This window comes from Oncorhynchus mykiss, chromosome 1 (genome assembly GCF_013265735.2).
Source record: "Oncorhynchus mykiss isolate Arlee chromosome 1, USDA_OmykA_1.1, whole genome shotgun sequence".
NCBI lineage: Eukaryota > Metazoa > Chordata > Actinopteri > Salmoniformes > Salmonidae > Oncorhynchus > Oncorhynchus mykiss.
Window position 1 is genome coordinate 64,485,227 of NC_048565.1, and position 13,388 is coordinate 64,498,614.

The window sequence follows — 13,388 nt, forward strand, 5'->3', positions numbered from 1 at the left end:
GACAAAGCATTCTACACCCAAGGAAAGCTCAACTAATCCAACTGGCATTTGAGGGGGACCTTAAAAGAAGATTTCGGGGAGAATGGAATTATCGATTACTCAGAAAGTTCAACTCTTCTGAAAAGGTAAGTAAAATCTAGCTGGTTGGTTTTGATCAAAATCTTGGTGGCATAGCCAGTGGTGTCTTTTTCTGCAAACACCTAGGGTACGGAATGGCAAAATGACTTCTTTAGCCAGGCAATATTTTCATTGCCAAAACGGCCTTATTTAGTGTGTAGGGCACTGCTATGGTGCTGATAGAGCGCAACGAAGATATCGCGACAACCTGTGCCTTCCTGGTCAAAAGCAATGGTCTCGGCATTTGAACTTATGTTTATTGTGGTACAGCGTGATATAAGCAGAATTCAACATGATTCCAATGCAAGAACCCAAATGACGCCCCTGGGTAGAGCTACATATCGCTATGTTTCATTGTAGAGATAGATAACCATAGAAATAGAATGTAGGCTTCCTTAGTAGCATACTGCTTTTAGTGGTTGTACATGGAACTGTACGTTTTGGAAGCGTGTTTACGGTAGGTCGGCATTGCTTAATTGATCACAAGGGTGGGTCGCATTTGAGCAAAAGAAGTGTATTGCGCCATATTGCAACGTTTTGCTTGAACTCATGAGCTGCATGATGTTTCATGTTTGAAGCGGGTCTATAGGCCTGTTTATTTGGCAAGACAGCTGTGCATGGCTGCATCTTGCTGTAGTAGGCTGTTTTGTATTTTCCTTTTGTTTACTGTGTTTGTTTACTGTTAATGTAACTAGCCAAAATATAGATTGTGCCATGCCTTTATCGATCTGACACTTGGTTTATAGTCCTATAGTACGCCTGTTCACATTCATTTGTTCCCATTCGCAGTTGTGTTGGTGTTCTAAGCCAAACTGCTATTCAGTATTTTGTTTTGCATGAATAACTAGGCTACTACTTTCAGCATTTAGTTTGCATTATTCTGATATGACAGCTGTGTGTACAGCTGCATTCACATAGGGTAATTCACCTATTCCATACAGCCTATCTTGTCGTCTATATTTACTAGGCCTGGTTTTAGTGTGTAGGGTGCTGTTCATTGTGCTGGTACAGCGCAGCAAAGATGGGCTACAGATTTCACACCAACCTGTCACTTCAAAAGCACTCAATGGTCTCTGCATTTGAACCTTATGTTTATTGTGGTGGTATAGAGTGATATAAGCAGAATTCAATATAATTCCAATGCAGTACCCCCCAAAAATTGCATCCCCTCACCGATTCCAACTGCTCCCTTAGTCACTTTATCCTGGTGCCGGGTCTGTCTACTTGGCTGGGTAAGTAATATCGACTAAATATGCCTTTTCTACCCTCTTTGCATCTAGTATGTACTATGTACTAAGTATGTACTACTAGTATGTACGCTGCTGAGACAAGTCAATTAAAAAAATGTTCATGTTGACAATGCTCCACACAACGGCGCAAAACAACAAAAAAAAGTCAAGACCCTCACCCTCCCAAGCTTCTGAACCCCTACTTCCAGACAAAGTCAGGCGCCCAGGATTGGCTCAGCAACCTAAACAGTTTAGTTTCTATGAACCACCGGAGGCTGTGTGTGATGTATAATGCGCTGTGAATAATCTGTATTCTTAATGGTGGAAATAATTGGAAACGATGTGGTCAAATGTGCACCGTTGAAAACATCCTCTTTAGTTGGGCTTTAACCTCACATGAAAAATGTACTGACTTCAACACGGGAACTCCGTTCAAAGCCCACTACACCACTACTCATTCTTCATGTGGGGCTTAATGTTTGACTGCCTGCTGTGACATGACTCATAGGTTTGTCCAATAAGTGTCAGTCGTATGTTTGGGCAGTACAGAGGATTGGCGAGGTGAAACCTTAGTATCAGTCAGACCTGGGTTCAAATACTATTTGAAATCTTTCAAATACTTCTAGCATTTGCTCTAGTCCTGGAGTGCCAGATGGGTGGACTTTGCACTTTTGCAAGTATTCTCTTGGTTCCATTGCACCAGACCAGCTCAATCAAGCCCAGCTAAAGTATTTTAAATCAATTCAAATAGTATTTGAACCCAGGTCTGGTATCACTCAGCCTCACCAGGCCAATTGAGAGCCTTTATCCCCAGGCTGCAGTCACACAGCACTGGTGAGCGTCATACAGGCCAGGCCCCTGTTCAATCCTGTCCCACATTTCCTATCTCCCAGCCAAATGCCATTATCTTGTTCTACATAATGACCAATATGTGAAAAGCCAAATAGGTGACAAGCCAAACATATTTAACGAGGGCAATATAAACTAGTGAATATCGGCAGGGAGCTAGAGTTAAGAGTTATTAGAGTATTAATGACACAAGGGCAGAGGTCAGGAGGGGCATCATGGGGCATCATGGGGCTAAGGTCACATGACCTAGTGTTACGGGGCTGTACGGACGCAGAGATTGGCGGAGCTGTCAGGTTATTTTAATTTCACTGGGAAAAAAATAATATGTAATGATACCTCTCTCGCTCAGCCATATTTGTTTACCGTTGTCAGGGGAGACTTGGCAAAACAAGGCAGGAAAAGAGGAGAGACACTTCCATTTTCATTCACAAAGATCAGCCACACAAACTGCTATCAATAAATCTCCCTGAATGTTTGCTCCACATTTCAGGGTTGGGGAGCTCTCCGCCGCAACATTGGCCCAACACAAACACCGTGTCAAATGCCACATATTGCTCAGAGGTTGTGTGTGTGTTCACATGTTGTGTGTGTGTGTGTGTGTTGGACAGACTGCTACTCTCTGTCCAAGAGGTTCTGTATCAGTGAAGAGCTGCATCTATTCTGCAGCCCCCCTTTCACTCAAGAGGTAGTCTTGAGCGTCTATTTTAACCCCTATATGTACCAGAGGAGTTTAAACAAAGGCGCCCTCTCATCCCAGTAAAGCATCAGCGCAGGAAAGAAGCACACAGACACATGGCCATTGGAAATGACCAGCTATCATCACACTACAAAAGCCCCTCGTCATTTTTTTATGGCTCCCCAGCAGTTGAATGATGGATGTGTTGAGAGTGTGAAACAATGTTCCTCCTCAGCTGATGATAACGCTCGATCTCCTCTACACTCCAGCGAATAATACCAGCTGTGTGTGCTTGCCTTAGGATCCCTCTCTTACAGTAGTTAACGAACATCTGTGGTACTCCATAAACTGAGTCACGCGCCTCCGACGGAGTATAGGAGAACCTTTCAGAGGAGGAGAGGAGCTAGAACAAGAATGTCCTTCACTTGGCTTGCCATCAGACACACGCACGCACGCACGCACACACACACAGTGACATCACACTTAAGATGCCCAGGGGGCGGGATCTCGATGTCTTCCTCATTCTGCAGGGAGAGTAGGAGAGTCAGTGTAGGGCCTCCCAGGTGACGGAGCTGTCTAAGGCACTGCATCGCAGTGCTAGAGGAGTCACTACAGACCCGGGTTTGATCCCGGGCTGTGTCGCAGAAGGCCACGACCGGGAGACCCATGAGGCGGCGCATAATTGGCCCAGCTTCGTCCGGGTTAGGGGAGGGTTTGGCCGGCCGGGATGTCCTTGTCCCATTGCAGCAATGACACATTCTGACACATTCACAAATTCAATTCAATTATTAAATGAAAAAACATCACCCTCAGTAATGTGCTCTTATCCATTGGTGAACTCTTGGAAAATCTAAGACGGTCATAAATTATAATGCAAAGCATTCAGTTGCTTGTTTTCAACTAAAACTTGTTTTCTGTCTTTATTGAAGGGACAGGGGACGGATTAGTGCTTCGAGAGCATGTCCTGGAGATTTGGCAGATCAACACTTATGTCATTGGACCAAATGCTATTTTCCTCCCTAAACTAATGGCCAACTGCACAGGTAATTTGTTTTTCTCAAGGTCTTCATCCCCCTGCACTGTAAATGCTGTGTATTTTCCCAGGGGGGAAGTCACTCTTCAGCCCAACCTCATAGACCCGCCATGTTTGGAAAATGTATGCTAACTTGCCAAGGTTGGTCCCGGGGCGCTCCCGGCTTCCTGTTAAACACCAAACGGTGAAGAGACAACCGTTTATCAGCCTCCCTCGTCACCCACCCTTGCCCCTCCTCAGCTCACGACCTCCTGGCCGATTCGCCCCTCTCCACTACTCCTGCTCTTCTCCCGCCCTGTCTAGACTGGGCAAACACAGACGCATGGGGCTTTAGTCATCCTTTCTAGCTCAAGCGCCTTCCCATATTTGTCTCTTTCCGCTCTCACCTCTCCATCTCCCCTTCCACCTCCTCCATATATTTTTCTGTGTGGGGGACTCATGGGGCCGTATGGAGTTAGAACCGCAGTCTGTCTGATGACGCTCAAAATCCCCTCAGAACCCATTCAGGGTAACCTGGTTAAAGCACAAATAAATTATTCCCCTACTCTCTCATTGTTTTACTAAATCCCCCCCCCCCCCACCAGGGTTTATATTACATTTTTGCATTGATCTTAGACAAAAAAAAAGGGCAAATCAATTTGATAACGGGCAGTACTAAAAGCCTTCTCCTGAATCAATAGAAATATATGAATAACATAAGTTACTCAACCTCCTTATATGTTTTAAGGGAGATTACTGTAGTTATGCTACTCCAGCAAACTGAATCAAATGTAGAATTGTAAGTATACCATTCAGTTATTTTCAGTCTTGGGGCCATGCTGTCATTTGTTACAAAGATGATAGTCAACCTTTGCACAAGAACCTTTCTTGAAAATGCTCAGAAGAGCGTTCATGGAATGGATGGCGCTTACTAGTTTGATCATATGTGATTGGTTTCCAATTGACAGACTGCGCCTCATTCCCAACTACCAAACTCCGACACATATCGCCTTTAAAAAAAACGTGTGTGTGTGTGTGTGCACTCCTGTGTGAATGGTATACCCCTTAGCCTATCAGCGTGCGGCAGCCAGCTGGCACCAGGTACAACTCTCGCGGGCTGCGGCCAAATTCCACACCCCGATGGCTGAGTGCTTAGACATGTCACGGCCAACTTTGACAGACAACTTCTTGAAGGTGAGCAATATGAATTTACAGCTTGTTGCACATTCCATAAATGCAAACACAACGCACGAGTATGCGTGGGACAGACAATGAAATAACGTATAGTCTCAATAACACTATAGTGTCTTCTTCAAGAAATGGAATGGAACCTCCAGTTTGTAGTGTTTGGCCTTGTACTGCAGCCTGGGTGAGGGTGAGAGAGAGGACCATAATTTTTTCGCTGTTACACATTTTCACAACCTTACACCTACAGTTCTTGCCCTGTATTCACAAAGCGTCTCAGAGTAAGAATACTGATCTAGGACCAGGTCCCCCCGGTCCATTCAATCTTACTCATTATGACCTAAAAAGACAAGACTGATCCTATATCAGCACTCCTACTCTGAGACTCTATGAGAATACAGGCCCTAATCTCTAAACCAAAATAATTGAGAGTTTTGATGACGTCTTTATACCTGGCAACATGCTCAATGTCCTAAAACACAGCGACGACGAGGCTACGGTTTTCCACTCACTTTTCACAAGTGGACAAACTACAACATGCAGGATTCATTGATAGATTAAACACGAGTGACCAGTATTGACTTATCGATTGAATGCAAGCGAGAGTGTGTGTGTGTGTGTGTGTATATAGAGGGCCTCTCATGGCCTGTGTTAAGCGGAGTAATAACCTCACAGATGGTGAGGGGCTGGTCCGGAGCAGGCTATGTGATGGAGAACAATCTTTGACTGCTTGATTGCTCATGGAGCACAAGGGAACTCTGACAGGGGGAGGGGGGAGGATGTACACGCTGCGTGTGTGTGTGTGTGTGTGTCTGTTGGTGCAAGTGTGTGTTATGTGAATGGGAGGAGGGGTTTGTTTAAGTTTAACTAGGCCATTTCTACTCATTACACCACTTACAATGACGTGGCTTTGTATCAGACACTGAGTGGATCAAATAACATTTCCGATGCTGTGCCGAGGTCTCCTCAATTTGATAAATCGTGTTTCCAAGTAGGTGAAAATCATTTGTATTCGTTCACAGCAGCCTGTTCATTCACCTGGCAGGGAAACGATGATTCAATATTATATTATGGATAGATAGGCGCAAAAGTCACAGAGTGTAAAAGGACAATAAATCCAGCCGTCACTTTATGCAAAGCGATGCAAATGGGGTCCCTGATTAAGAGACAGAGTCATTTAAAAACAGTGACTGCCAGGACCTTGTCATCCACACACTCCCTGCCTGCCCCGCCCCTTGCCCGCCACTAGAGCAGTTTATCAAGTAATTATTGTTTGATTACAGCGTTTCATTATCTGCACTGATTGAGTCACAACTGGCGGCAAAGGTCAAGCACCATTATCGCGCCAGAGCCGAGACATATTTCGATGCAGGCCGGGTGTGTGTTTTCCCTCCCTCTCCTCTGAAAAGGCTAATTGCAAATGCATTTGTTTGAGGAAGAGGAGACAGAGTAGCAGGACCTCCGCCCCAATGTCCCCCAACTCCCACCGTGATGGAATATCAATGCAGGCCGCCTCACACTCACAAAGACACACACACACACACATGAACATACAACCAAACGCACGTACACACACACCCCCAGGGGAGCATTTTAGAAGCACATCCAATCATACTAAACAATTGATAACCATCAAACATATATTTGGCATAAACAAAGCCATTTGGGCCAAGAGGGATGATTGAGTAATGTTAAGGCCCCATACCCTAAATGGACCAAAACATCAGCCTCTAATACACTGCTGATTTACTCTGCTCTTCAAAGATGTGGTGCTGCAGTGAGGTTCGTAGTAAGGTCCCCTTCTTTTCTTAACCCACTCTTACCATTGGATAGAATGCGTACTTCCAAAAAAGTAATTCAATCTGTCGGTACCCTACACTGTTGACTGACTCCTGGATAACTATGTATTGTAGCTACTGTAACTTGCACATGGTTCGAGTGAGATGTGAAGGGTATAAGGGTCAGGGCCGCCATTTCAGGGGCAATGATAGTGGAGGTGAGAGAGTAGGCACTTTATGGGGTTATAGACAGGGGAAGTAGGTAATATACAGGATAATAGACCGTAATAGGTAGGTACCAATATAGGCACCAATTACTGTGCAGTGTAATAGATAGTTACATCCCTGGAAGACCATTATTGATTTAATTGGTGATTTTTGGCTCTTGTACCATACTATTATGGAATAACTGCCTTTTTAAAACACCACATGCGTCAGTATGGAGTGGTACAAGAAAGCCAATTTGTTTATAATCCCCCATTAGATAGCAGGAGTGATTGAGTTGAATAGGTATGGTTCACAGACATGGATTCATAAGGAAACATTGAGAGGATTTCATACCTGGGAGGAAAGGAGATCTCCAGCTCGTGCAGCCGTTCCTTGAAACAGGACAGCTCACTGTCAAACTGTAAAAACTGTGAAGAGAGAGAGAGAGAGAGAGAGAGAGAGAGAGAGAGAGAGAGAGGGGGAGGGGGGGGGGAGTGAGTGATAAAGGGTTTATTTCTTTACAGAAAGTAATATGCACTATGTCAGTCATCACTCACTGAGTGAATAACTATGAGAGTGCGAGTGTGAGGCGCCTGCGTGCATGAATAAGTGTTAGATAACAATTGTGTTACCTTTGTTTCTCTCCTTTTTCGACGTATGGATTTGTGCCTTTGCCAGCATACTACACAAGTGTCATGAACAGTGTGGTGGTACATGAAGGCAAGTGTGTGAGAACAGCTAACCAGTGCTGATGTGTGCGTCTCTGACCTGGCTATTCCAGAGCCATCCCTGTCCTATCGCAGCCCCCAGTTTGCTGCCAAGGGTGTGGGTCTGTCTCTGTCGCTCTACGCTGACAGCAGATCCAAACAGTCTTCATCAATCATGTCCTGTCTCACAGCTGCACTCCCTCTGACTGCACCAGCACAGACGTACACCCCCACTCCACCCCCCCCTCCTCTCCCCCTTCCCAAATCCCATAAATCATTAGTGAGAAGTGCAATTAGCAGCTCCTTGTACACATTAATTATCTGGGCGATGAGCAGGTAGCAGGGGCATCTGCATCGCTGGCTCCCTGAGCGACGGACAGGTATCTGGGCAACCCTGCAGGATACATACAGACCCTGCCCCTTCCTGACTGACTGGCAGCTAGCAGGAACATATCAGAGCATGTTCATTTGGTGGTAAATTGACACCCTCAACAGAACACATATCAGATATAGTCTGATGAGGTCCTCTACACTTCCTTTGTGATACTGTCAGTAGTTATAAAGCTAGCTTGACAATAACATTACATGGCTGTACGACGTGTAACAATAGAGTGAATGGAATCACCATCTAGGACAGTGTTAAAACCAAACAACCAGCCAAACAGAGGGTAGGTAAGGGAGAATTGTCAGAGGAGTGGTGTCTTACCAGTGGAATACAAACACATCCATCAAATCAAATTTGAGTTGTCACATGCACCAATTACAACAAGTGTATACTTTACTGTGAAATGCTTACTTACGAGTCCTTTCACAACAATGCAGTTAAAAAGTAAGAATATTAACAAATAGATCAAAATAAAATACTATAAAATAACAATTATGAGGCTGTATTCAGGCTATATACAAGGAGCACCGGTACCGAGTCAGTGTATTGGGGTACGAAGAAGTTGCGCTGATTGACTGAGGTAATATGTACATATAGGTTTGGTTAGGTGACTGATTGAAGTACTATGTACATGTAGGTAGGCGGTGAAAAGTAGAAAGTATGGGTAGCCGTTTAACTGTTCAGCAGTCTTATGGCTTTGGAGTAGAAGCTGTTCAGGAGCCTTTTGGTCCCAGTCTTGGTGCTCCAGTACCGCTTGCTGTGCGGTAGCAGAGAGAACAGACTGACTTGGGTGGCTGGAGTCTTTGACAATTTTTAGGGCCTTCCTCTGACACCACTTGGTATAGAGGTCCTGGATGACAGGGAGCAGTTGCCATACCAAGCGGTGATGCAGCCAATTAAGATGCTCTCAATGGTGCAGCTGTATAACTGTTTGAGGATCTGAAGGCCCATGCCAAATCTTTTCAGCCCCCTGAGGGGGAAGGGGCGTTGTCATGCCCTCTTCACGACTGTGTTGGTTTGTTTTGGACCACGATAGACCTTTAGTGATGTGGACACCGTGGAACTTGAAGATCTCGGCCGTCTCCACTACAGCCTTGTCAATGTGAATGGGGGCATGCTGGGCTCTTTGTTTCCTGTAGTCCACAATCATTGTTGTCGGTGATCAGGACTACCACTTGTCAGCAAACTTAATAACGATGCTGGGAGTCATGTGCGGCCACGCAGTCGTGGGTGAACAGGGAGTACAGGAGGGGGCTAAGCATGCACCCTTGAGGGGCCCCTGTGTTGAATATCACTGTGGCGGATGTGTTGTTGCCTACCCTCGCCATCTGGGGGTGGCCTGTAAGAAAGTCCAGTATCCAATTGCAGAGGGAGGTGTTTAATCCCAGGGTCCTTACCTTAGTGATGAGCTTGAAGGGCACTATGGTGTTGAAAGCTGAGCTGTAGTTAATGAACAGGATTCTCACGTAGGTGTTCCTTTTTTTCCAGGTGGGAAAAGGAAATAGAGATTGCCTCTGTGGATCTGTTGGGGCGGTATGTGAATTGGAGTGGGTCCAGGGTGTCTGGGATAATGGTGTTGATGTGAGCCATGACCAGCCATTCAAAGCATTTCATAGCAACAGATGTGAGTGCTAGGGACAATAGTCATTTAGACAGGTTACCTTGGCATTCTTGGTCACGGGGACTATGGTGGTCTGCTTCAAACATGTGGGTATTACAGACTGGGTCAGGGAGAGGTTAAAAATGTCAGTGAATACACTTGCTAGCTGTTCAGTGCATGCTCTGAGTATATGTCCTGGTAATCCATCTGGCCCAGCGGTCTTATGAATGTTAACCTGTTTAAATGTCATACTGACATTGGCTACGGAGAGTGTGATCACACAGTCGTCTGGAACAGCTGGTGTTATCATGAACTGTTCAGTGTTGCTTGCCTCGAAGCGAGCATAGAAGGCATTTAGCTTGTCTGGTAGGCTCGCATCACTAGGCAGCTCGCGGCTTGGTTTCTCTTTGCAATCCATGATAGTTTGCAAGCCCTACCACATCCGAAGAGCGTCAGAGCCGGTGTAGTAGGATTCAATCTTAGTCCTATATTGAAGCTTTACCTGTTTGATGGTTTGTCGGAGGACATAGCAGGATTTCTTATTAGCATCCTGATTTGTGTCTCGCTCCTTGAAATCGTCAGCTCTAGCCTTTAGCTCAGTGCGGATGTTGCTGTAATCCATGGCTTCTGGTTAGGATATGTACGAACGGTCACTGTGGGGACTACGTTGTCGATTAACTTATTAATGAAGCCCGAGACTGATGTGGTAAACTCCAAAATGCCATCGGATGAATCCCAGAACATATCCCAATCTGTGCTGGCTTAGCATCCGCCTCATTGGACCACTTCCGTATTGAGCGCATCACGGGTACTTCCTCTTTGCGTTTTTGCTTGTAAACTGGAATTAAGAGGATGGCGTTATGGTCAGATTTTCCAAATGGAGGTCAAGGGACAGCTTTGTATGCATCTCTGTGTGTGGAGTAGTGATGTAGAGCTTTTTCGTGGTTACAAATTATTTAAGTTTCCCTGCATTAAAATCCCCGACAACTAGGAACGCCGCATCTGGGTGAGCATTTTCTTCTTTGCTTATGGCCTTATACAGCTTGCTGAGTGCGGTCTTAGTGCCAGCATCGGTTGGTAGAGGTAAATAGACACCTACGAAAAATATAGATGAAAACGCTCTTGGCAAATAGCGTGGTCTACAGCTTATAAGGTATTCTAACTCAGGCGAGCAGGTCCCCAAGACTTCCTTGATATTAGAGATTGCGCATCAACTGTTGTTGACAAAGAGACACCCCTCCCCTCAGCTTACCGGACGCAGCTGTTCTGTCCTTGTTCAGGCACGACTCCGTGAAACATAGGATATTACAGTTCTTCAGATCACGTTGACAGGATAGTATCGAACGGAGCTCATGCAATTTATTTTCCAGTGATTGCACGTTTGCCAATAGAAAGGATGGTAATAGCGACTTATCCACTCGACGTCGCATTAAAAACCCTGCACGTTAGCCTCTGTAGCGCTGCTTCCGCCTCCACCAAATGACGGGGATTTGGGCCTGGTCTGAGATGAGCATTATGTCCACCTCCTATTTGTTCAAATAGAAGTCCTCATCCAAATTGAGGTTAGTAATCGCTGTTTTGATGTCCAGAAGCTATTTTTGGTCATATGAAATGATGGCCGAAACATGTACGAAACTAAAAATGTATAATAATTTAATCAGCTCAAAAAAACAAAATAGCACAATTGGTCAGGAGCCCGTAGAACGGCGGCCATTCACTCCGGCGCCATTCTATCAATCCACAATCCCAACATACATGTTTATAAGCTAGTTTAAAACTTGATTGATATTATCACATACATACGTACATTTACATGTCTGTGTATTTCTGTATGAGCAAGATTATGTGGGTAACTGCGAGTAGCCAACTGTATGCATACTTACGTGTGCATTAAGTGTGAGCATCTGTGTCTGTATCTGTGTGTGTGTGTGTGTGTGTGTGTGTGCGTGCCAGTGGTGTAGAACAGTGGACATTACTTTCCAGGCAGTGGGACCCTCAGACAGAGTCTCTGTGGTTCAGGAGGGCAGATGTGTAACATTCATCAAACTCACAGGAGGCAGGGTCACAGGAGAGCTCACACATTGTGAATGAGGAATGGAGCCCGGAGGATGCGCTACACGCTTCACTGTGCGCCACCACCATCTTCCCAATGACATGCTCCTAGTGTGTGTGAAGAGTCCTTAGTGGAAGAGTGAGCCAGCATATAAGTTTGTAACTGAGAGAATGTCAAGATGTACAGTAAATGTTGGTGTGTGTGTGTGTGTGTGTGTCTGATAATATAAATAATTGACTGTAAACATTTCTAGAGGTGCAGAATGTAATTGTCCCTGTTTGTGTGTGCACCTCATGTCTGCGTCTATTCTTACCCTAATAGAGTATCTGGGGGTGTGTGTGTACACCGGTGTGTTTCTTTGAGTGTGTGTGGACAGGTGTGTTTGCCTCTGTGGAGCTAGTGCAGCCGAGATGAGAAGTGACACCGTTAAAAAGCAGCAGATGAGCTGTGTTGGGAGGTGATGAAGCGCACTGTGTATCCATGATGTGTGTGTGTGTGTGTGTGTGTGTGTGTGTGTGTGTGTGTGTGTGTGTGCGTGCATGCGTATGTGTGTGTATAGAGCCTCTAAGTGAATGTTGAGTAATTCATTTAGGTTGACTGGAAAACCCAAGGGCTGAAATTTCACACTACATTTCATCCCGGGTCAATTAAGCATAATGATTTGCTGTTCTGGTAGGTCAGCAGTAAAAAAAATCCCAGTTTATATTGGTTCAAGGGCTCGTTGCATTATAAAGATGGCGGAGTAGTTTGTCAGCTTGAAATGACCTTGGAGAGGGCTGCTAGCTGATATGGCTCAGGCAATATCATAGACAAGGAGAAAGATGAGGAAGTGCCACCCCCTAAACAAGTCCAGTGTTCATATTTCTTACTTCGCCTGAATGAGCAACACACACCTAAATCACCGTAGCTGTGATTGTTATAAGAGGGAGAAGTTGAAGGGACAGAGGGAATAAAAGGTATCTGGGCTAACTGTCCCTCTAACCCAGCTTGTGGTTGTCCAAGCCCATAATTGTGCAATGATTTACAACATGTCAAACTATCCCTCTGACAACACCTGCTGCCATTAAAAGCCATCAATAAACACAGAGGTGAAAGGTCATTTAATTTTATTTTTAAGCCACACACTTGGCTGTCATTGCAGGGCCATATTTTTTCTTCGTTTTATGAGATCTTCATTATTTGTTGTGGAAACGATAAACTGTCGCTGACAGGGAATAGCCGACCGCCTTGAGAGGGTCAACCCAAACAAATACAGCCAGCAGGCTAGAGGCTACAGACTCATTATACTCTCTCTTATCATACACTACATGACCAAAAGTATGTGGACACCTGCTCGGTGAACACCTCATTCCAAAATCATGGGCATTAATATACAGTTGGTCCCCCCTTTGCTGCTATAACAGCCTCCACTTTTCTGGGAAGGCTTTCCACTAGATGTTGGAACATTGCTGCGGGGACCTGCTTCCATTCAGCCACAAGAGCATTAGTGAGGTAGGCAGGGATCCAAACTGGTGAGGGTCCAAAAAGGTGACACTTTTTTGCAAAAAAATCCCTGCCAAGGGGAAATGCAGGTTTTAACTAATTAAACAA

At 45.1% G+C, this 13,388-nt stretch overlaps 1 protein-coding gene across 4 annotated transcripts in view; it reads right to left on the reverse strand.

Moving 5' to 3' along the window:
- LOC110526894 (inositol polyphosphate-5-phosphatase A) overlaps positions 1-13,388 on the reverse strand; it is a 263,180-nt gene that overhangs the window by 12,825 nt on the left and 236,967 nt on the right. For all 4 annotated transcript variants that reach the window (XM_036982718.1, XM_036982713.1, XM_036982729.1 and 1 more), the window contains exon 12: positions 7,408-7,481. In XM_036982718.1, coding sequence (XP_036838613.1) covers positions 7,408-7,481 — 74 coding nt within the window. The remainder of the gene's footprint in view (positions 1-7,407; positions 7,482-13,388) is intronic.